Source organism: Giraffa tippelskirchi, chromosome 8 (assembly GCF_054371585.1).
Source record: "Giraffa tippelskirchi isolate mGirTip1 chromosome 8, T2T-mGirTip1v1.2.pri, whole genome shotgun sequence".
NCBI classification, from domain to species: domain Eukaryota; kingdom Metazoa; phylum Chordata; class Mammalia; order Artiodactyla; family Giraffidae; genus Giraffa; species Giraffa tippelskirchi.
The window spans coordinates 164460850-164485793 of NC_137282.1; the positions used below are offsets into that span (position 1 = coordinate 164460850).

The following is a 24944-nucleotide window of genomic DNA, read 5'->3' on the forward strand; positions in this document are numbered from 1 at the left end:
TTGACAACCTGCTCCAGTCTACAAACCTCAAGACAGTTTCAGAGCCGCATTCCTCGAGGAATGACACTTTCCTGTGTGAGCGGATCATGTGGAGACCAGGTAACTGCGGCCTGCGATGCCGCGATTCAGCTCCGCTTTATTAAATCATAAATCAATCCGCTGGGACCTGGCTGTGTCACATGACAACGCTGCCTCGACCTCTGTGCCTGAATTATTCTGGCGGTCATCTTTGTTTTGCTCACACGGGGAGCCTGTTGGTTCTGACGTGCTGTAGGGCAAAGAGCACTGGACTACCAGTCGGACCTGAGTTCCGGGTCAGCTGAACGTGGGCGCTGGACACTACACAGCTCTGCTGGGAAAATGAATAAATGTACCTGAAGGTGTTCTCTATATGGAAGCATTTTGTGAAGCATTATAGAATTGACCAAGCAAAAGTAATTTTTTGAATGCCATTGTAGATGCCTTTCACTTGGGGGGGCAGTGGATAAATGTTCATAATCTCAGGAAGAACCTGCTGGAGAGAAGACCTAGAGTGTGGACTTTTTCCCTAGAAGCCTGAAGAAAAGGGGTGCTGCCGTAGAGCAGACACGTCTGAACGTGGGAACGCAGCAGAGCACCTCGCGCCAAGCCTGGGGCAGGCCCAGCGTTCCGGGGGCCGACGTCGTCCCTCGTCTTTTCCAGAGAGGTATGTGGTGCCAGGACCAGCCCTGCTTCTCTAGAGAGAAGACACGTGGCTTTAAGCAACCGTTTCAACTGGTTCCGTGAACTTTGTCCAGAGCTAGTTTCACAGCAAACAATCAGCATCACCCTCTTCTGAGAAATGAATATAAATTGTGAGAAAGGCAGTGAATGAAGAAATCCAGGAAACAGAACGGGGCTATCAGATAGCAAGTGCATGGATCGGAGTGAGAGGTGACAAGACCAAGGCCAGTGATACTGTGAGGAATTCGTAACTGTGCTTACCAATGCCAGCCACAAGAATGCGTCTGCAGGCAGAGAAGTGGAGCCGGGCTCTGGCTGCAGAGGGAATCCCAGAGGAGACCCTGGAACAGGCCTTTCTGTGCAGAGCAGCCTGTGCCCTTGGTGGACCCGTGGGCTTGGCTGGGCAGAGGCCTGGCCCAGGGCTGTGGGCACAGTGGGGCCACTAGTGGTTTCAACTGATTAACTTACATACAGAGAAGATATAAACATGTCAGCAGAATTATATTTTTAGTTTGAGAAGCAACATAAAACAAGATTCAGGTGCTAGTGGTGAGGCCTTGATAAAAAGAGAGAGGCTAAGATTCAATTCTCAAAACATTTGACTTTTATGTATTTATTTCTTAAAGAAAGGGCTCAGAAACGAATGACGTGGGGACATGGAGGGCTTGACGCTCCGGGTGGGCTGAACTGGGTCCTGCTCAGATTCCTGCAGTTCCCACGGTGCTGCGGCTGCTGCTGCTGCTGCTGCTGCTAAGTCGCTTCAGTCGTGTCTGACTCTCTGCGACCCCATAGACGGCAGCCCAGCAGGCTCCCCTGTCCCTGGGATTCTCCAGGCAAGAACACTGGAGTGGGTTGCCATTTCCTTCTCCAATGCATGAGAGTGAAAAGTGAAACTGAAGTCGCTCAGTCGTGTCCGACTCTTAGCGACCCCATGGACTGCAGCCTACTAGGCTCCTCCGTCCATGGAAGTTGCCAGGCAAGAGTACTGGAGTGGGGTGCCATTGCCTTCTCTGTCCACGGTGCTAACTGCACGGCAAACAAGGCCCTGAGCGCAGCTCTGGGACTGGCGGGCGGGCAGGTGGGCAGGAAGGAGCAGAGGGGTCCTGTCCTCCGACGATGGCTCGGCCCACACTCCAGGAGCAGGGAGGGAAGCACAGACTGTGCCCTGGGGCCTGGGGACAAGGGGGGAGGATCCGGGGCCTGGGGGCTTGCTGACCTGAGGGGTGACCAAGGAGGGGCTGGGGGGGTAGGGGAGGGGGCGGACTTAAGCTTCTGTTATGGGCCAGGTCCCGCCCCCAAGGAGCTGAGGGTCCCCTGGCCTAGGCTGGTACCCCTACCTTAGAAGTGCACCGGTAAGGGACAAGGATTTACCAAACAGCACAGGGAACTCTACGCAGTATCTTGTAATAACCTATAATGGAAAACAAATTTTTAAAAGCATCAATATATAAAATTGAGTCACTCTGCTGTACACTTGAAACCAACACAATATTGTAAATCAACTAAACTTCAATTAAAAAAAGCAGAAATGCACTTGGTAATTTCTGACACAGAGGAAAGGTATGCTTTTTAAATTTTTTTAAAGATCTTTATTTTTATTTCTGGATCACCAGGGAAGTGCCAGGAAAGGCATGCTTTATGGCTGGTATTCATCAAAGCCTCACAAATGCTTAAATTAGGTTCCAACAGCAACCAGAAGGGCATTGTGATTTTTGCAGTAGAGGAGACGGTAAGTTGTATGTATGTAGAATGACCATATATCTGAGTCTCTGAAAGGCACTGGGAGAGATGGCAATTTGAAGATGCGCTGATGGGAGAGGGGGCCCTTCAGCCTCTGTTCACCTCTTGAGAAATGCACGTTTTTGTACACGAGCCTCTTGTGAAATGTACCTTTTTGTACATGAGCCTCTTGTGAAATGCATGCTTTTGTGCCTGAGCCTCTTGTGAAATGCACGCTTTTGTGCCTGAGCCTCTTGTGAAATGCACGCTTTTGTGCCTGAGCCCCTTGTGAAATGCACGCTTTTGTGCCTGAGCCCCTTGTGAAATGCACGCTTTTGTGCCTGAGCCTCTTGTGAAATGCACGCTTTTGTGCCTGAGCCTCTTGTGAAATGCACGCTTTTGTGCCTGAGCCTCTTGTGAAATGCACGCTTTTGTGCCTGAGCCTCTTGTGAAATGCACGCTTTTGTGCCTGAGCCTCTTGTGAAATGCACGCTTTTGTGCCTGAGCCTCTTGTGAAATGCACGCTTTTGTGCCTGAGCCTCTTGTGAAATGCACGCTTTTGTGCCTGAGCCTCTTGTGAAATGCACGCTTTTGTGCCTGAGCCTCTTGTGAAATGCACGCTTTTGTGCCTGAGCCTCTTGTGAAATGCACGTTTTTGTGCCTGAGCCTCTTGTGAAATGCACCTTTTTGTCCATGAGCCTCTGAGTGGCAGGGACACCGCAGGAGGACCCGGGAAACAGAAAGCTTTCTCTCCAGAGGCCTCGGAGAGCAACAGTGCATGTCAACTATCTTTGAAGAAAGGACCAGAAAAAATAGACATGGGAAAAGTCAGACTATTCTGTCTTTTCAGTGGAGCCTCTGCAGAGAGTGAAATGGAAGCACATTGGCCACGTCCCATTTATTAGGAAACGTGAAAAAGATCAGAATGGGACTGCCCCCCCGTCCCCCGCCCCCTGTCCCCCGCCCCCCCCCCCCACAGGCCGCAGTAACACTGACAGTCTCAGGGCCTCGGGAGTTCTGTGTGAGTACAGGTCCACATGGCACAGACGACCAGGAGTCTCCACCTGACAGCCAGTAACGGTCACAAAATGAAACAAAAAAGAATACGGGACAGAAGAGAAACACGTGCTGTAAAAACTTTCTTATTGAATTTTATATTTGTTATCATGCCAATAAGTAAATGGGAACAAAATTAAACATCACAGTAAAAAGGATAGAAAAAGTCATGGACTCATACTTTCAACTGCAATAAAAATGTATTTTGAAAAATGGGAAAATGCATATATATCTCTGTGTTGGTCTGTCACATTAATGAATAATTACAATTTGTTTTAAAGCCTTAACTTTTGCAAATTTGTGGATAATTGTGTCAAAGCTGTGTTTCTCTTCATGTCAGATTTTCAGCCTATCTTTACTTATCGTTGATCACAGACCACTTTTGCTTTAATTTTGAAAATTTTCTTTCATGTTAAGTAACAAATAGGAAAAGTGTTAAAAGGATAAGATTGGGAGAGATTCATAGAAATCCCATTTGATGTGAAATTCCATTAATAACAAGTCCATGCTTCTCTCCTGGTGGTTCAGATGGTAAAGAATCTGCCTGCGATGCGGAAGACCTGGGTTCGATTCCTAGGTCGGGAAGATCCTCTGGAGGAAGGCAGGGCAACCCACTCCAGTATTCCTGCCTGTAGAACCCTGTGGGCAGCGGAGCCTGGGGAGCTACAGTCCAAAAGGTCACAAAGAGTGGGACATGAATGAGCACAACAGCTACTATGCTTCTTTGGCACCAATTCTGGTGGCTTTCAAATGCCTCCCAGCCCCAGTGCTGTTAAGGTAGGTGAATGTTCAGAGGGGCTGCCCTTGATTATTTCAAATCTACTCTGCATGTTAGAGACCAAATTGCCCCCATGGGGCTCAGATTCCAAGTCTTTCTGAAGTGAAGTGTTAGTGGCTCAGTCACGTCTGACTGTTTGCAACCCCATGGACCGTAGCCCACCAGGCTCCTCTGTCCAAGGGATTCTCCAGGCAAGAAGACTGGAGTGGGTTGCCATTGCTTCCTCCAGGGGATCTTCCCGACCCAGGAATCTAACCCAGGTCTCCTACGTTGCAGGCGGATTCTTAACTGTCTGAGCCACCAGGGAAGCCATTTTTTGAATTTACTGAAAAAGAAAAGGACAAAACTAACACTAGCTTATTCTCTCTGTGCCCGTGCTGTCTGTTAGTTGGAGGTTCTCCACACTCACGTCCACGTAGAAGACATTGTTAATTAAAGGATATGTATTTAAAACGACCATGTCTGAGGTTGTCATTGTATTATTAAAACTACAGCACACACAGTGGTTGCTGAGACTTAGATGAACCACAGAAATCTGGGGGGAGGAGTACTTTAGCGCTTGTATGGTTTAGGGTTGCTGGCTCTTGGTGGTAATAAAAGACAGATGAACTGCGGTTGTTTATTACTACGAGGCATTTGTCATCTGTGCTCTGTAGCCGCTGTGTCTCCACCTCCCGCAGGAGTGGCGGGGTCGCTGCAGGGGCACAAGGACCCTGTCTCCCAAGTCCTGGTGCTGGGGGCGGGGCGGGCACTTGGTCGCCTGGGGCACCCAGTGACCACGCTGCCCGGAAGCTCCAGGACTGGAGCCTGGAGTTCGGGTGAGGAGTCTCGGCAGCCCTGACGGGGACACACTCTGTGCAGAAGTTCCTCCACAGGGTCGCACCTCAGCTCCGGGTGCCCCACCCTCTCTCCTGGGCGTCCCCCACCGAACCTCTGTGGCCCGACAGCCCTCTGTCCACAGGGGCTGCCCCGCCAGTCACCTCTGGCACCTGACGCTTTCTGCTCTGGGGAAGCCAAACCAGCACTGCCCGCCCCACATCAAGGTGCCCGTGGCCTGCCTGCGCCCGCCACCTTGCCTGCTGGATTGGTCTTTGGAAAGGGCCTGTGGGCGTCCCACAGGACACCCACCCCCACAACAGCTCTTGTCCCTGCCTCCAGCCCACCCTGCCCGCGAGTCACAGCCCGGGCCCCCATGCCTCCACACGTCTGCTTCCAGGTTAGCCAGCCATGCCCGCGCCGCGTCGCCCCACCCCCGCCCTGCAGGCTCTTGACTGGTTCCCATCTGCAGCCAGCACACCCTGCCCTGGGGCCCTCTTGGCCTGCACTTGTGCTTCTAAGTGCAGCATTTGTTCACAGAACGTTCTGGAGTGACTGCCTCCTGTCCCCAGCTCAACTGAAAGGCCTCTGAAGGCAGGGCTGCCAAGCCACACTCCTCCTCTCACCCAGACAGTCCCAGGCACCTGCACAGGCGGGCACCGGGGCCTGACCGAGGCGCTGATGGTCCTGCCCGACCTTCGCGGGGCAGGGCACAGTTCCCAGCAGATGTCAGATGACTCCTGACCCCGCTGGCCTTTCCTCAGAAGGGGTCATTTGTCCAGGTGGGCCACGGTCAAGTACAAGTCAGGGCCCACCGGGAGGCACGGATGCTTCAGCGACAGTTTTTAAAGATGAGGGCGGTGAGTCACAGGCCGGTTCCCAACACCATGCTTCTGGGGCAGAGCATGCCAGGGAGGGGGCTCCTCTCTGGAACCGACTTCCAGCACCAGCTGCCAACACTCGCTTCCTGGAAGCCGGGGGCACTCCCTCCGCCCTGCCACGGGGTCCCTGCCCCTCCCCTGCGGAGGGCCCTGCCGGTGGGACAGAGTCAGGCCACAGCGAGCAGGACGCCCCGCCAGCTGGCTGCGCTTCAGGTTTGGGAGTCAGGACGGGACGCAGCCCTCCGTACTTCTGGACACCACAGGTCTCGCCAGGCACTGGGCGCTCCCCACACGGCCTCCTAAGAGCGCGCCGGCAGGGATGCCCACGCCTCCAGGGATGCTGGTATTCAGAAGGGAGGCGACCTTGGAGCGGCTGCTCAGGCTGCAGGGCTCCAGGGCTCACATGGCCACTTTCTGACCTGAGACTGGGCAACACTCAAGTTCTCTAGGATTTGGCCTCTTCATCCGAAAATTGGGGATAATAGTAAAATCCATGTGATGAGATTGCTGAGAGGGGGTGACTTTAGGGAAGCATCACACACGAAGTGCTCCGTGACCGCTGACCATCCTGTCCTCCAGACCAGAGGGCGGGGTGCACCAGGGGATCCCTAGAGCAGCAGGGCGCCGGCCAGCCCCACCCAGCTCTCCCCGAGCGCTTCCTTCACGCCAGTCTCCCCAAGAAGAGGCTCCCCGCGGGAGGGAGCTGCCTCCTCGGGACTTACCCAGGAGTTCCAGAGACTCCAGGACTCCGCCAGCTGCTTGGTTTCCAGTTCAGGCCACACTCTCCCTGCCCCACACCACCACCGCCCCAGCTACACATCGGACCCGCAGCTCCGAGTTCCCGGCAGTGGACGTGGCCGGAGGGGACGCCGTGCCGTGGGAACCGGGACACGCCCCACGCCCCCAAGACGGACCTGGCCTCACGTCTCCCTGCCTGCCGGCCTGTCACTACCCCTGTTGCACACACACGGGGGGAACAGAACAGCCCGCAGGAGGGGCCTCTCTGGACGCCCTTCTGAGGAAGCTGGGTGCCTGCGGCCTCTCTCCATGAAGGGCGCACCCTTTGCAAAGCAGAAGGTGGCATTTCTCTGGGGCACACGTGGAGGCCTTCTGATTCTTATGCTCTAAAAAGGCTACCATCAGTGCCCTGGGGAAACCCAGAGTCGACCGGCGGAGGACGGAGCAGGCCCGCTCGCCAGGGAGCGCGGTTCCTCTTTGTGCCGGCCTGGCCGCGTCTGGGGGCGAGTGGACTCTGTGAGGGAAGCGCACAGCTGTGAGCAGAGCGCCTGAGCCGGGCGCCTGCCCGGGTCCAGCTCACCAAGCACCTGGCGTGATCCACACTGTCTCCAGAAGCCATCCCGCCACCCCGGCAGGGGCTGCTCCCCCAGACTCAGCCCCGCCGCCGTGCCCGGGGCTCCTAAACAGGCCTGCTATGAAGGCCGCCCCCAGGCCCCGTCCGCGCACGGGCAGCCTGGCTCCTTCGCCAGTTGACGCCGCCCCTCACATCCTCTCAAACTGAACCAGAGGCTTCAGAAAAGGGAACTGCAGACGGCTATCTCCTCGTAATCGACCTCACCTGGGGCCAAAATACCCCAGACCCGCAGGTGTTCAGCCGTGGACGGCGAGCCCAGCCCAGCCGTGCGGCCCTTGTCGAGGTGGGGGCCTCGGGGGTGGGAGAGCATGCTAACCCTGCTCCTGGCCAAACTGTCACAGCCCGTCGCCGCAGCTGGGAGCAAACGAGAGGGCAAGCGTACCCCTGAAATGCAGCCGGCATCCCTGTGTTCAAGCCCCTGAGAGCCCAAGGAGACCCCAGTACATGCTCAGAAGGGACAGTGAACATTCTCAAGCCTCAGTGACAAGTCAGAGACCGCTGGTTTTTTTTTTTTCTCCCTTCCTCTGGGCAATAAAAAGGAAAGGGAAGAGGAACTTCCCTCAGAGGTCTCGGTGATTTCTTGTTAAGCACATCTATAAATACAGGCATGTTGAAAGCACATTCTTGATAAAATTATTAATAACTCAGTGTCAGCATGGGAGGGGTCACCTAACGTGGGATCACAGGATTTTGTGTCTTCGTGTTTCCCTGTTTTCAAGACTAGATGCCAGTGTGCAGGGCGGCAGGGCGTGAACAGCTCTGATCGCCCCTTGTCGCCCCAGTTCTCCTGCCCAAGCTACCTGGGCTCGACACGCCCCTTGGCTTTACACATGTGACTCCCCCGAAGGCTGAGGAGTCCTCTAAACTTTACCACCACCAAGAGACAGCAGTGCACAGACTCTGGGATTCACGGTCTGTCTCTAAGCAGCAGCAACAGGAGCAGCCCCACAAGTTGGAAGTGAGGGTCCCTGCTGGGACAGACCTGGGGAGCCAGCACCCCACAAATAATAAAGCCCTGCAGGAACTGTCGCCAGGGAGAAGCCTGAGTAACACAGGCACCCTGAGAGAGCCAGTGTGGGCAGAGAAGCAGACACCGGCCTGGCTGCCGGGGGCCAGACAGAGACCTCCCCAGCCGGAGGCTGTACAGATGCTCCAGGGCGCTACAGCAACAGCATCTGCCAGGACCACCACCCCCGCCCCCAGATCTCAGCCCCATGTCAGGAGGGCAGGGTGACACCTCAGGACCAGTTCACAAGACGCTTTACTCTTTTTCTCAGCTTTATTGAGATATATTTGACTTAGAACATTGTGTCCGTTAAGGTGTACAGCACATTGGCTCCCAAAAATCTGGTAACGAAAGACAACCTGGTTAGGGGGTAAAATTAGTCTTTATTAACCTAGTATTTTCTCTTTCACAATAAATTAATAAATTGGATATCTAAATTGGATGTTAATTATCACAAGTCTAGTTCCTGGGAGTCAGTTCTGGGTTCAGGAACAGACTTGAGCACCTCGTCTGCAAAGCTGGGTCCCAGCGGGGGCAGCCCCGCCGACCCCTCAGGCCAGCAGCCCTGTTCAGTCTGCCCTCGACACGGTAGAGCTCACTGCTGGAAGAGGCAGACCCAGAGAGCCAGCGCCAGGGAGCAAGCACCCTGGGGCCCAGCCCCGGAGCAGCTGCCCACCCCAGGCTCCCTAAGTCCCCTTGCTCCCTTGGGCCTGTTCCTCTCCGCACACAGCCACGCTCCGGGCTGTGACGATCACCTGCACAGCCACGATGGCTGCCCTGACTGGCCCCCACCACGGCCCTTCCACCCTCCCCCACACCCATCACAGTGCCTGCTCGCCCAGAACGCCTGGCAAGCCCCCCGCCGTGTCCGCAGGATGGCGTCCACAGGCTTGCAAGGCTCCACGTTGGGACCAGCCCTCCAGCTCCAGGGCTGATTTAGGAACCAACCAGTCGCTGTACGGCAGCACCGGGCAGATGGAGAGCCCGGGCCTGCTTCTGCAGCTTTGTCAGCCCCTCACCGGCGTGCATACCACACTCGCTCCGATCACACAGCGGCTGTGCCCTCGCTCTTGCACATGAGCCGGCCTCGCCAGACTCCCCTCCCCCGCATACAGCAACTCCTGCACCTGGGCTTTAGCCTCCGTCTCTGGGACGCCTTCCCAGGCAGGACACAACCCTCACCATGTACCGGGATGGCCTGTTTCCTCCCAAATGTAGCACCAGGAGCACCCACACTAGTGCTCATGGCCGACTTCCCAACCGTCAACGCCACCAACTAGCGCTTCTGAGACTCAGGGCGGGTCTCTGCGTCCTGCCTGGGTACCAGAGCGCCTGGTGGGATGAACAAGCATTTCTCAAGCGAACTAGCGAGTGACCGAACAAAGAGAAGCAGCGCAGGTCTCCTCCGCCATCGGCCACGGTTCCGAGATCAGGCTGGACAGAGCTGCGTTTGGAGGAAATCACAGAAAAGAGAGCCTAAGGAAGCCGCCAGGGCCACGACCCGCTCCACCTCAAGGCAGGTGGGTCACCGCCCCCCGTCCACGTGAACTAAACACCTGTCTAGGCTTCGACGGAGAAGGGCCTCTACCTCTAACATCTAAGTGTGGTCAACACCATCCCAACGGAAATGTTGGTGAGCTTTTGGCGAGGACAGGAATTGACTACCACCCACCACGCCCCAAACCATCCCCCCACCCCCGAGAGGCTGGGGGAGCGGACGGGAAGCTGCGCTCATACAGAGTGTACACGGCAGGGGGCTGGCTCCCCCTGGGCCTGGGGGTCAGCCCCACAAGCCTGAGACCAAAGGTCAGGGCACTGCGCCCTCCTCCCTCTCGCCCTGACCGCTGACTTGGGACTAGGAGACCAGGCTCAGGCAAAGGGCACTAACATCTGTAGTTTCTGATGTGCTCCGTGGCCTCTCTGAGCCTGGAGTGAATGAAATATCTGCTCTGCGGTTCACAAGCTTCGCGGGGGCAGTGTGTGACCTGCAGAGCACCAGTTACCAGGTGGCTCGTTGGTGCCACGAGCAGCGGGGGTCCAACAGGAGCCTATTTCCCTGGTGCTGTTTCCTCCCGCCCTGTGCTCAGCCTGGGTCTTCCGAGGCTCTGCCCCTGCACTGCTCCACAGGTGGGTCCTGGGGACCCTCAGGCCTTGAGACCCAGAACCTACACGTGGACTACTTGCGCATCCCCAGGCAGGCCTGTCGAGTCAGAATTAGCATGTTAACACCCATCATCCCACACCTGTCAGGGTGCTGAGCCTGCGGCAGAAGCGCGCCGGCGCTGGACACTCAGGACACAGGCCAAGCCTCCCGCAGCAGCCAACGAGCCCTCAACTCCCTCCGTTTAGCCAAACCTCTCCTTTAAGCAAAAACCACATTTCTTTCCCCCTCACCCAATCCCTGCACCCTCCAACCCCCGCTAGAGTTAGATGAGAAAACACTGGGAAACTGTCTTAAACTGCTGTCCACACCAGTTAACATTCTTGGATTGAAGCCGAGCTTGGGATGAGGAGAAGTCCTTGGGGAGCCCGGTGCACCCTCCCACCTGCCTCCCCGATTTCCCTCTGCTCACAGGGCACCCACTGTCTCGGGGAAGGGAGTTCTCGTCTCCTGTTGTCAGTACACCTCCTTCTGGAAGAGGGCAGTGGCCTTAAAATACAGCAGGGCAGCCCCCGAACCCGCCTCATGGTGCCCATGACAGGAGCATGTGGGCTCCACACCCGGGCTGAGGACGGGAGGTGCACGGAGCCACACAGGCCCTTTACCAACAGGCGCTGGTGCACGTGGCGAGGGCCGCACACCCAGGATGAAACACAGCCCGGGACACAGTCCCAAGGGGCAGGGTGCGCCCGGCAGGGCCCTGAGACAGCCTGGGGGCAGCATGGCTTCCAGCAAAGAAGGAATTAAAATCAAAAGGTCAAAATCGTTCTCTTGTCAAAGAGGGGGCATAGCTCCCAACGTGGAGCGACAGGAGCGACACGAGTGCACGTTCACACATCACGTCTGGACACTTAAACTGAACTCTGGTTGCTTTTCTTCGGGCAGCACCTAAACTCTGGCAATGTTTCAGGTGCGTTATGGTCTTCTGAGAAAGGGCCAGGACTTCAGAATGCCTGGGGCGGCTGTGGAGAAAGAATGTCACAGGTGACAAGCATTGAAACAGCATTTCAGGTGCAAGAATGCATCTGGGCATTCACACTATGAAGCATTCAGCTGATTCCTAAATACTCCTTCTGTTCACATATTCACATTCCTTTCCGGTTTAAGGAAAAAATTACTTTAGAGCAAACTGTCTCGGCTGTTGGTGGGGAACTCACAGCCACGCTTCCCCTCCCTGCTGTCCAGCTGGGGTTTGCACACATGTGGGGCCCCCGGGGCTCACTGGGCCTGCTCTCTGCACACGTGTGGGGCCCCAAGCGTTCATCTGGGGCTGCTCTCTGTACAGTGTGGGGCCCCCGGGGCTCAACGGGGCCCCCGTCTGCACACGTGTGGGGCCCCAGTGGTTCATCTGGGCACCCCCTCTGCACACGTGTGGGGCCCCAGGGGCTCACCAGGCCCCCACTCTGCACACATGTAGGGCCCCAGGGGCTCACTGGGCACCCCCTCTGCACACGTGTGGGGCCCCAGGGGTTCATCTGGGCCTGCTCTCTGCACATAGGTAGGGCCCCAGGGGCTCATCTGGGCCCACCCTTTGTACGCAGGGAAAGCTCTTCTTCCTCAGGGTTCCTTTCGTGGTGGGGTTCAGACAGAGCTTTTTAGGGAGAGGCCGAGCATGTTTTTTTGCATAGCTCTGAGTGCTTAAACCACGTGGGTCGATACAAAGGGCCACACCCAAGGCCACATGGTGGGTCTCGCCCAGCACAGCCAGCGCACCCCAACGTCAGAGTCAGCCACCACCAGGCGCTCCCAAAGCCCGAGTCAGAAGCTTCGAGCAGCCCAGAGATGCACTCCTCTCCCTTTGGCTCCCAAAGCAACTGTGACCACACACTTTCAGCACAAGGCTGCAGAGACAACTGGAAAAAGGAAAAACAGCTTTTCAGAAACCATTTAATGAGGTAGCCGAGATCATCTCACATCCACGGCAGACAGAGCTGCTTAACGAGTTCACAGGCATTTAAACGTATTCGTAAATGCAAACTGTGACAGTGCCTGATAACTGCTCTTTCTTCCCAAATCCCAAAGGTGCATGCATGCCTTGCGAAGAGGCCCAGGGAGAGAGCGGCAGCAGGCCGGGAGTGGGGAGCTGGACGGGAGCTGAGGGCGGGTGTCTGGGGTGCTCCCCACGCAACACCAGTGCAGGGGGACAGAGCCAAGCGGGACTCCGAGAAGGGAAGGGCTGAGCAGGGCTGGCAAGAGGGGGGCCTGCTCACCCCTCCACACCCCAGAACACCCTCAGGAGGCTGCCCCCCTGACCACAGGGGTCTCCCCACTGTCTGCTCGCAGGCCCAGGCTGCTCTGGAGAAGAGCTTCTCCACAGTCACCTCCCAACGCCGCCCAGTGGGTCTCAGACAGGGAGAGGCCACGAGACCAGTCCGGGCAGTGTGGCCTTCACGATGATACCCCAACACGCACATACCCGTGTCACACATATCCATGTACACACACACACCACACCCATGTCACACACACCGATGTACACACACACATACCCCACACCTGTGTACACACACACCCGTGTCACACCCCATACCTGTGTACACACACACCACACCCATGTCACACACACCCATGTCACACACACCCACGTCACATACACCCACGTCACACACACCCATGTCACACACACATACCCCACACATGTGTACACACACACCCGTGTCACACATACACCACACCCATGTCACACACACACAAACCTGTCACACACACCCATGTCACACACACCCCGGCTTGCCCGTGGGCATGACAGTCAGCAGTCTGGCAGCACAGAAGCTGGGGGGCGGCTGGGGGGGCCTTGAGAGGAGCCTGGATCCACTGGACACCCCCTTCCGGTCCTCAGGCCAGGCAGCAGCGAGAAGCCGGTGGGAAGGCGTCCGTGGGCTGGCTAAGTCTCCGGAGTGTAGCTGCCGTAGGCCAGGGGAGGCAGGCCCCGGAGGCCGGCCCAGCGCCGCGCGCCTGGCAGGGGCTCCGCGCGCCCCTGCTCCTTGTATTTACCCAGGATGCTCCTGGCCTCCTCCGCGTCCGGCAGCGGGCTCTCTCCATACTCCTCCCTCAGCCACTGGCGGAACTGGGGAAGCGAGACACACCGGGGCGTCACATGGCGCGGCCGGGCCTCCGCGCCCTCGCCCAGCCCGCCCAGTGCCCTCACCCAGCGGCGCACGGGCCCGGAGGTGGCCTCAGTCAGCTCTGAGGCGGCCCGTGGGCGCCGAGCGACAGAATGACTTCTTCCAGGCTTTGGCCTGAGGACGTGAAGGCCAGCCTGATCAAGATGACAGCACTTCACCCCAAGGCAGAGAAGCAGATGCGAGCCTGGGGCCTGTGGAAGGCGGGATGGCTGCCCGGGGCTGGAGGGGGCCCTTGAGCCAGCCGGCCCGGGGGGGAAGGTGGAGCGCAGTTACCTGGCGGACCTGGAGCTCCTCGAACTCCTGCAGCTGCCTCCGGAAGCCCAAGTTGGGGTTCGCACACGACCTGACTGCGCGCACGGTGTGAAGGGCGTCCTCCCAGCCGAAGTCGGTGACTGTCATGATGTAGGCGACCACCAGGGTCACGCTCCTGGAGACGCCCGCCAGGCTGCAGGTCGGGAGCCAGACGGCAAGGGGCGGTCAGGGGACTCATTTAGGAGGCTGCCTGTCCTCGGTTATGCGTGGACAGCTAGCCAGCGTGTCCTCGGAAATCACTCAGAAGCATACCAGCTCTCTCTGCTTTACCACACTAGGGTCTCGGGCACTCCTCACCCACGCGGCCTCAGTCTCGATTGGTTTTCTACTGATGGCTCCAGACACTTCATGTTATGATCTTCTTTCTCCTGACCTCCCCTTCAGATAGTCCCCATTCCCTGGACAGAAAAGTAGCTAAAGGACATCTGGGAACTTGAGGGCTCCAGGAGCCCAGCAATAAGTCAGTTATAACCTCAGCCATTCAAACGGCTTCACACTTTTAAAGTATGATTTTCTTAGGTACCTCTTCCCTAATGGCTCAGACAGTGAAGAATCTGTCTGCAATGCAAGTGACCCGGGTTCGATCCCTGGGTTGGGAAGATCCCATGGAGAAGGAAATGGCAACCCACCCAAATATTCTTGTCTGGAAAATCCCATGGAGAGAGGAGCATTGTGGGCAATGGTTCACGAGATCGCAAAGAATCGGCATGAGTGAGTGACTATCACGTTCTTAGGGTCAAGTCTATCACTTAAAAAACTCATTAAATACAGACGCCCTTACCCAACATTTTCTGATCTCCTCCACAGACCCAAGCAGAGTGCCCGCGTGGCACACTCTGCGTGCTCTGGGGGGTGGGGGTGGGGACGCTCTGCAGGTGATAATGGCCAGTTTTCCCCAGCAGGCTCAATAAGGGGACCAATTTTACATGTACATGCAAATTCAGGCGGTCACAGAGAGGTTGTGCTACGTCAGACTTGGAGTGCTCAGCAACGGTTTAAGATGGGGAAGTTTAGCAAATTTCTCATTTTTAGAAAAGCTTATCTTCAGATTGACACAACCAAATGAAACACGAATTCCTAGAATATCAGCCCTGCACGTATTCAAATATAAATAACAATAAAAACCACTCTCAAGTAGTGGTTCTTCCCTTGGGCTGTGTATCAGAAATACTGATACATCTTTTAAAAAACTCACATCCTCTTGGGGTGCAGCTGGGGAGATGCTCACCTTCTGAAACAGCTCTGGCTGCACTGCAGAGAGTGCTGGAGCAAATGCGAGCGAGCCTCACAAACATGCACTTTGTGCTTATTACACGTCCTGCTCTTTTTAAAAGTAAAATGAAAATCCACACTGTTTCAAGCACATAAAACTGCAGAACAACACTATTAAACAGGCAGTCTACCCAGTGCCCTCTGCCCAACTAGGGGTTCCGTGAGGCTCCCCTGGTCCACACGGCAGGCCCCTCATCCCTCTGTGGGGCAGCAACACCCTCAGAGGTGGGCTGTGCGTCTCCGCAGAGCCTTCCCTGCATCAGCAGCTTCCTTGAGGGAACTCAGATGACTGAGATTCTCTCGTGAACCCAGACCGAACCTCACTCAGGAGCGAGGGGGCCTGTTCAATCCGTGCTTTAATGACAGCAGGCTTCTGCCCCAGAACACCGGCCGCTGGTCCCCCAGATGTGTCACCATTATGAATATCAATTTATGTTGTCACTGTTAGCCATGTCTTCGGCATAAGCACTGGCAGTGACGCAATGAGGGCCCGCAGCCCCTGAGCGCTTGGCTGTGCTAAGTGCTTGGCTGTGGCACTGTCCTTAGAGGCTGCGCCCAGCAGCAGCCTTCGCCACAGAATGTGTACACAGGTGTATGTGTTTATACCACACACATGGTGTGTGAATGCAGGCGACAGCTGCATAGACCTGCTGAATTCTAAAAGTCTGTTCAGCTCTGCTTAGAGCCAAGTACAAGCTCCAAACACATAAAAGCCCCAATCTGTAAATGGAGGAGAGATGGTTGTTCTGGTGTGACAGTAACGCAATGCTAAACACTCACATATGCAGCCAAAACTCTCTAGCAAGAAACAGTGCTTTGAATGGCTATTGAAAAAAGCCAAGTTCTGAAAGGATGTTGGGAGAGGCTGGAAAAGGGGCTCCTTTTTTCCAGTAACCTCAATAGTCCCTGCAAAAACCTAACTGAGAAAATGAAAATGCTGAGTGACAAGGAAGGAACAACTGCTTGGCTCTCTTTGCACAAAGGCCAACCATGGCTGACACGCGGCTGGGGTCAGGTGGGTGGGTGCTGGATGTTCAGGGAGACCCTGAGCAGGGCAGAGCAGGCCCTGGGCGTCGGGCAGGGACACACGTACCAGTGAACCAGGCAGCCCTCACCCTGGAGGCGGCACTCATGGATGAATTTAATACTTTCTTTGAAATGTCGCATCCTGTGAGGAGGAAAAAAGAGAGAAGTGACATCTCTCTACTTTACTCAACGTATGAGGAAAAGAAAAACCCGCTGAGGTTTCTTGAAAAGGTCTTGAGTCCACAGGTCCAGACCCCAGTCACTGTCCAGGGCTTTGAATCTGACCCACAGTGCTGAGGCTGGGAGGGGACGGCCCATCCACTGGGATTCTTGGAAGTTCTCTGCAAGGAACCCCTGAAACACGCAGGGGCCACGCCGACGTTGGGGGCAGGTCCAGCCCAGCCCCAAGGCCAGTCTGGGCCCCTCAACACCCAGCAGTGTGGTGACCCCCACGGTGACCTGCTCACCACCCACCAGGTGAGGGAGGTACCCACCCAGTGTGGGCTCCCCTGTTCACGTCTGACCGTCTGGGAGGAGGTCCTGACTGCCCGTCCTCCGGGCTGGGCGGGGGACCTGCAGCCCCCAAGCCCGAGGGGCCTGACTGAACGTGTGGCCGTGGGGACATCACCTGCCTTCCCGTAGCCTCACTGGGAAGTGGGAACTGGGCTTCACAGGTCGGGACAGAGAAACACACACCAACGGGCTTTGCAGACTCTGAAGCCCCGCGTGACCATGAGACTGCGATCTTGTCTCCTGGCCCTTAGCTTTTATGGCTTCCCTGGTGGCTCAGACGGTAAAGAATCTGCCTGCAATGCAGGAGACACAGGTTCAATCCCTGGGTCAGGAAGATTCCTTGGAGAAGGAAATGGCAACCCTCTCCAGTATTCTTGCCTGGAGAATCCCATGGACAGAGGAGCCTGGTGGACTACAGTCCATGGGGTCTCAAGAGTCAGACATGACTGAGCCACTTTCACTTTCACTTTTCAGCAACCCTCTTCTCCCGCCCCTGGTTCAAGCCCAGCAGCGTCGTCCAGATCATGCGGCGGGTCGAGGAAAACTCTGAGGGGAACTACAGAGCCTGTGCTTTCCCAAGTCTCCTGCCTTGAAGTGGATTTTGCCCATGGAGTGAAAGCGCACACACCAGCTACTGAGCACCGAGCATGCAGCAGAGACTCTGCTGAGCCTGGAGAGACTCAGAGATGAATAGAACGTGGTTCGCAGCCACACAGAGGTCTGCGGTTCCATGAAGGCTGACCGGGTGAACGAACCTCAGAGGAACAGGGGATTCAGGTGGGGCACACAGACGCAGCCAGATGTGGACTGCAGAAGAAACTTAGCAAGCTGAGTGTCCTGGATCCGGGCAGAGGGCACAGAGGACTCTGGCGCAGGCATCTCTCACGCAGCCTGAGGCTGCCGTGGGCGGAGGGGCCAGGGTCCCACCCGCAGACTCCAGACTCTGAGCGGAGACCCGACTAGACCACAGGGCAGGGTGAGGTGAGGGGTGTTTCTGCTGACCTCCCCGGGCACACGTGCTCCTAGTGTGAGTGCACAGGGCGACTCCAGGCACTAAAGCGCCACCCTAAACTGACCTGGTGTAAGACAGGCAAGGGAAGACGCTGCGGTGATCCCGACATGCAGAGACCCCGGAGCAGAGGCCGGGCAGAGGACAGGGCGGGGTGCGGCTGCCCAGATGCTGAGCACAGCGTCCACAGCGGGGTGCGTCCATGCCATGTCTCAGGTAAAACCCGCCTAAGGAGTCAGCATGAGCTCTTCTGACGGAAAGTGCCAAGGCTGGGGGCGGGGTGGGGGGAGGCTCATCCATCCCCGCTCCTCAAGGCTGTCAGAAGCTCCCATCTTCCTGGCAGTTCCAGCCAGAGAGAAGCAGAGGGGTGGCTGGAGCTGGGCTCCAGGAAGGCTCCCTTCCTGACAAAAGGAGGGTCTCTGCCCCCAGGCTTCCTGCAGGGCACTGGGTGGCCAGCTGGTGCCCAAAGCGGCACCAGCTGCCCTGTGACCACAGGCGACAGGCCTCGGGGTGCAACGGGGGCTCTGGGAGCTACTGCCTAGACCTGGAGCACTTGCCCTGGGCATCTTGGGCAGGGAGCGAAGTAAATCAATGTCTTTATAACTTAGAACACTGTCAATCCTGCTATTTACAGCCAAGCACCAGCTACCTGACATCAACAAGTGCAACAATTTAAGGACGCTGAACCTCTCCTGTGGCCGAGGAGCAGCTCCGCCTACCATGGTCTCCCCTGCAGACAGGCCAGCAGACGGGCAGCTCTGACTGTAGGTCCACAGCCGGGCTGTGAGCCCAGACCCCAGGCTCATGCCCACTGCAGCTGGCGGCTGAGGGCAGGTGCTCCTGTCTCTCAGGCCGGCCACACTGCAGCACCAGGGTTCCCCAGAGGACTCTCCATGCTGCAGCCCATGCTCTGTGGTCCTCCATGGGCAGGACAGACCTCCTACCAGCAAAGGAAGAGGGAGCCAGGAGATGAGACACAGTAGCCTGAGCTTGTGAAGGACACGGGTGGCCTCAGAATACACTGCGAAGGCCACACCAGGCCAGAGACTTGTCCTGGGGACGTGTCAGCCTTGTGAGGTCACCAACATCTTGCAAAGATGACAGCTGAGCCCCCTTCCTGAAACCCTAGGGCGGGGGTGTGGTCAGCAAGGCAACATGCAGACTGACCTGAGCCCAGAGCAAGCGTGTGAGGGGCCCCAGACGGGGAAGCGAGAGGAGGGTCCCACCGGCCTTTCCTCCGTCACCTTTGTCCGCATCAGGCGTCAAGTTCAGGAAAAGCCCACGGATGGCTCCTGCCCAGCACCGTGTCGGGACGAGGGCAGGAGAGTCAGGACGCCTGCTCCGAGCCCCGCCGTGAAACCTGACTCACGGATAGGACCAGGCATGAGGCCACGCCAGACAGACATTCCTAGAAGCGCCTCTTCCAAGGAAAGCCAGGAGGCAGGCATTCTTGGGGCCCCTGGGGTGGGTTATTTCCAGGGAAGCTCATGACGGGAGCCCAGGCCCGGTCATTGCAGCCCCTCCCCCATCGCGGGAAATACCCAGGGCTCAGGCCTCGCGTTGCTCAACCCCAGAGCAAAGCAGAAGCCCAGATGGAAGCACACCCCCACAGGCGGCAGGTTCCCTATTCCTGGTCTCCGCGTTGTCCCTTTACTTCCACGCAGAGATGTGGAGCGAGCTGTCGGGGGACAGCCAGCAGGGTGCGTCCACAGGAAGCACGCCCACATGCGTGTGCAGCTACCGTCAGCACAGCAGACCTGTGGGCCTGGCGAGTGCTGTCCTCCGTGGGGCTGGCAAACAGCCCGGCGGCAGCCACCATCCCCGGCTCCTCCTCTGCAGTCCGTGCTGGCCCTCCTCACGGCCAAGGCACCCACCCAGAGGCCAAGAGCAGAGCCAGCAGGGTCTTCCTGACCTTCACGGGTCCAGCACAGCCATGCCACGCCACGCCATGTGCATCCTCTGACCCCGAACAATCACTTCTCACTCCAAGATGGCAGGACCTGTGGGCTGTGGTCCCCACTGAGGGGTCTGTGGTGGGAAGGACTCTGCTTGGGGGAGGTCTGGCCCAGCACCATGCGGGCAGCCGGGCTCCCCCAAAGCCAGCAGAGACAGACCAGGTGGCTTCTCCTGACCCTCGTCAGAGTCCAAACATGTGTGTGTGCACAGGAATGTGTACATGTGTGCGTGTGTGTGTACAAGCGTGTGCAGTATGTATATAGGAAAGCAAAGGAGAAAAAGCCCAGGAAAGCCCAGCATCCTTGGGGCTTTTTCCTCAGAAAAGATGCTGAAAACAAAGCACATGGATGGCGCGTTCTCTTGGGCACCGGCTCTGGAGGGCGGGCTCAGATCAGCAAGCTTTTCCTCCTGGTAGAGCCATCCAGCCCCAGCCCCACCCCTGGGGCCCTACACTGACCGTGCAGCTCTCACCGCAGCTGAGGTGAGCAGGACAGACACTTCCTCACCCGGCAGACCTCACGGCCTTCAACACGCTTCTGTCAAGGATTCCCCAAGTCCTACATTTCCTGCACTGTCAACACTGAAGAAAAGTCAGGGGAAACGTGTGTAGTGTAGCTTTCATTGTGCCAGATAAGGTCGTTTTAAAAAGAATTAAACAACAAACTCTCTCGACCATCTACTACCTCTTCATTTCACAAAGAACAGTTTCACCTCCAAAAAGTAAGAAACGTAGTCTGAGACTAAAAACTAGGTTTTTAAGTTGAATAGGTGAAATCTTACAAAGAAAGCAACACACATTTTCTACACATTTCTCCTTTCTGCTACAAAATCCTCAGGAGTTACGTAAGTGCATCTCTGTCTGGAAGTAGGACAGTACTCCAGGGCCCACCTTCCTCTGATCTTGCAAAACTGCTTCTTAACATTAAAGAAAAATGTAAATGAGAGAAAAAGAGAGCTGGAAGTACAAGAGACATGAGCTAAACTAAAGAAAACACACACAAAAAGACAGGAGGTGGGACAGGCAAGGAGGGTCCACCGCTGTTTATCGCCAGCTCTCTGCACCGCTGACACCTCTTCTCCCCACAAAAACCCCAAGAAATTCAGACCCTGCTTGACTCTCAAGCCTCTTTTGTCATCAAGGCTCTGCTGTGAAGATGCAAACCTGCCAGCTCCTCAAAGAAGACAAACTGATAACCGTTCTCTTATGGTGTCTAAATACAGGCACCAATTTGAAAAATATTAAAACAAGAATGAATAAGCAGCGATACCTCCAACCACTCACTCTCAAGTCACGTGAACACTCCTTTCCTGAATAAGCAGAAAATGGAAACTAATTCTTTGGAGACACTTAGGGTCTGTAAACACTTTCACCACCTCATCTAAAGCTACAGAAATTGTGTGAGATAGACATTTCACAGAGGAGAGAATGAGGTGACAATGACTCGCCCGAGAAAGCACACAGAGAAAGCAAAAGCAAACATTTCCAGAAGCCTCAGTTCACTCAGCCACCGCACGTTGGCCACTGGCAGGAGGTGTGTGTGTCTGAGACAAAGCCTACTATGCATCTGATTCTGCAAATCAAGCAGAACACGCCGGCCCGGGTCGGGGTCGTTGCCACTGTGAGACCTCGAACTTCCATGTTTCCTGACTTCGTGAGGCAGGGTGGTTGGGGGAACCAAGCTGAAATTCTGATGTGTGAACTGTCATCTCAAACCAGGTTTCTGCAATTTAAGTTCCTGGAAGATCAGAGGGGGAGTTTGTAAGGAGATGGCCAAGCCAGAAAATTGACCTTTCTGGAGCCTCCGCAGTGACTGAAAGCAGTTATTCTCCAAAGGTCATGGCCTTCTGACTGACGCAAGGAGCAAGAAGAATGCCTACAGGGATGTGCGGGGAAGATTCAGGACACTAACCTGCAATCCTATCCGAAGTTGGAAACAACCTTTTGAATCTGTTTAAATGAATAAGAAAACTGAATACAGTTTTCTAGAATGCATTTTGTCCCTAAATATAAGACCTCTTAGGCACCAAGAAGAAACTGCTCACGGGAAGGACCCTGGTTCTAGCCGGTGACAGAGCCTGAGGAGGCTTTGTGCCCTGACTGTCTACACTGGTTGGGGTTACAGACACTGCAGGCTCACGGTCAGCCTTCACACGCTCCCCGACCTGGCGAGTAATGAGCACAGGCTGCGCACAGCGAGGAGGCCACACAGTCAGGGGCTCTGCCTGTCAGCGTTAGAAGACCTGCTGTATTGTGAGCTCATGCTCACCCTTAAGCTGCGGGCTGTGCTTTCCAATGAAACGCCTGTAACAGGCAAAGAGAAACTCAAGATGCTCCGTAGACTGTCTCTTAACATGTGGACTTCACTCGAATTCCAAGCTTTGCTTCACTATTTTCACAGAACTCCACTAAAGCAAGACACGTTTACAGAGTCATGGACACTTATGCACCTAAACCCTTACTTGTGTATAAGCTCTGCTGTTACTAACGGATCAAAAATAAACATTTCCCCAAAGACTCATCCACATGCCTACGAGCCTATGAGCACTAACTCCGTCTCCGATCAATTACGGTCTGGACCCCCTTTTCCAACTGCAGCACCTACCTGCTGACCACCCTCTCATCCAGATACAACAAAGGGTTAAAATAAGGCAAATCACACAGCTTACAAGACCTCTGCACATGTTTGCGACAGGAGAGAACTAGTTCAAATCTTACAGCTTAGTCCTCTGCGCCCAGGCTGACTGTCGCTGGGCTGGTTTTGCCAGAAGATTTGAGCAGATCCAGGAGACGTCAGAAGTCAGGGGACGGGCTACGACAGCCTCAGCCCGCGTCCTCCGCAGGGCACAGTCTCCTGAGCACCAGAATGGCCCTTCCTGTGACTCTTAGGTCACACCAATGCACTCTGAACAAAAGCACACTCTTGTTTTCAGAAGTGCTCGGAGGTCACAGAGAAGACTTTCACACATGGCCTCATCTCCACAAATGCTAAAGGCAGGCCTTTGCAGATGAGAGAACTGGGGCTCAGGGGCCTTAGAACGACCTGCCCAAGGCGGATGGAGCTGGCCTTGAACCTGAGATTTCTAATGTCTGCACAGGGCAGGGTCGGGGTCCTCACCCCTAGACATCAAGCCCAGTGCTGCCCCCTCCAAAGCACCAAAGCTGGAGAGTCCTGGCGGACAGGGTGGTCCAAGCACAGTGGCCATCCACCCTGCCTACAAATGCCCAGGTGGTGCGGCAATCAGACTCCTCCTAACAGTCAGAATGTTAATCAGGTATTGATAAGTTCAACAGCATGTCAGAATCTCGGTTTGAGATAAGACCAGAGCAACCGTTCTAAAAATAGCCACCAAAACACGGGCAGAAGATCACTGTGGTCTCGAGAGAAAGGCAGCGGCTCACTTCCTTCCGTGCACACCGTGCCCTCCAACCACTTCTGCTTCTCGACACGACTGGCAACCAAGCAAGTTCTCCGGTACTTCTCCTCCCGCATCCAGGCTGCTGCCGTGGGCCTAGTGACCATGCCAAGTCTCTCCTCCATCATCTCCAATCTTAAAGATGGACTTTTCCTGTGAAACGTGGAGAGCCAGTGTGGAAACATGACCTTGGGTGGGAACTGCTGCCCCTCGCCCAGCCTCCCCTGCCCCTTCCTGGGCGGACTGGCACCGCCCGCCCTGCTCTGAACCCTGGTCTTCCCCACAGCAGCCTATCCGACTATGCTCCCCCTTTTGCCAAACAGGTAGGATCTCACAAAATTCTTGCATAACCTGAGATGTCTCTGCTCTCCAGCCATGGAAAACCAAGGCTGGCTGATGTTCAGCAGTGGACACCCTTCAGGGGGTAAGATTCTTACGGTCTGCATTTCTGTAATATAGAACTTGTAGGCAATAGCGCTCGAGAGCCATGAAAGATGAACGCTGACAAGCTCTTGGACTCCCAAATCCTCAAACCACACAGGCTCTTCCTGCTGAAACATAGCTACGTGTCATCTGGAAGGGTCCTTGTGTCTGACCGAAAACAGGCAGCAAAAACGAGTTGGTTGATGGATGTTTGGGACAGCCATGTCCTCAGCTCCTGAGTCTCTCAGCTGTCTGGCTCAAATCCAGGCTCAGGATAAAGTCAACTGGTCCACATCACCTCCAGACACCGAGCAAGGTGGTGTCACAGCTGTTACCTCGTGGGTCTCCAATCCCTGTCCCCCATCCACCTAAGCCCAGTCCCATGGGCGTCGTACAACCGTGGGGATCTGGAAAGGAGAACGATTATGACTCTCTCCTTGGACTGAGATGCTTCCAGCTGTGGAAAAGAGAGGGCAGGACCTTTCTAACCAGAAAAGCCTGGTCTCTCAACTTAGACAAGCTTCCCAAGTACTCTGGCCCCTGGGGTAGCCACTGGCCACATGGGGCTGCTGGATATTTGAGACGGAGCTGGTCCACACGGAAAGTGCTGTAAGTGCAAACAGCACCCCAGGTTTTGAAGACTTAGTATGAATAAAACGATGTGAAATATCTCATCCTTAAAATGCTGAGCACATGTCGAACTGGTAGTACTTTTGGGTATACTGAGTTAAATAAAATGTATTATTAAAATTGTTGCGACCGCTCTCCTTTTCACATTTTAATGTGGCACCTAGAAAATTTAAAATTACATGTGTAGCTTGCATTTGTGGCTCATGTTCTGTTTCTACTGCAGACATGCTAAAGCGTGGTTTGAGACACCCTTTACAAAGTCAGTCCCTTACACACACACACCACTGGAGCTGCTCAGTGGAAGGACCAGCCACCCGGAGCACAGACTTGAAGGGCCTCTTGTTCCCAGCAGGGCAGCTGCCAGGCCCCGAGGTCCCTCTGCTCCGGTGACAGCACGTCCTTTCCCTTTAACATGTCCAAATCATACAGACAGAAAACAACTTACAGGTTTTGAGATGGTGAATCCGCTGCTGGAATGCACAGGTATTTAACCCCCTGTGGAATGATAAAAAATATATATAAAATAAAAAGATGATACTCTGTGGAGAAAAATATTTAAAGGAACTATTTACTTGGGTCAAAAAATAAAAAATAAAAAGGAGAAGTTTTTCACTTATCCTTTGTTGCCAAGGAACTAGGGGAAAACTCTTTAGTTAAGGTTCCTGGTTACTTTCCATGACCACATGCACACGAAAAGCAAAATAACTGAGTACTTCTCAGTTAAGTGTCCACTTACTGAGTTTCAAAACTATCACCTCCGATGCGCATTCTCC

At 55.3% G+C, this 24944-nt stretch overlaps 1 protein-coding gene across 7 annotated transcripts in view; it reads right to left on the minus strand.

Moving 5' to 3' along the window:
- Window positions 1-1286: 1286 nt before the first annotated feature.
- DUSP22 (dual specificity phosphatase 22) overlaps window positions 1287-24944 on the minus strand; it is a 55409-nt gene continuing 31751 nt past the window's right edge. For 2 of the 7 annotated variants that reach the window (XM_081520608.1, XM_081520615.1), the window contains exons 4-7: window positions 24617-24666; window positions 16294-16368; window positions 13890-14061; window positions 12365-13558 (exon numbers count right to left, since the gene is read on the minus strand). In XM_081520608.1, the coding sequence (XP_081376734.1) occupies window positions 13376-13558; window positions 13890-14061; window positions 16294-16368; window positions 24617-24666 (480 nt within the window). In that variant the 3' untranslated portion in view covers window positions 12365-13375. Of the gene's footprint in view, window positions 1941-2039; window positions 2114-8584; window positions 11454-12364; window positions 13559-13889; window positions 14062-16293; window positions 16369-24616; window positions 24667-24944 lie in introns of those variants that run through there. The other 5 variants (XM_081520612.1, XM_081520613.1, XM_081520611.1 and 2 more) reach the window with 5 other exon arrangements.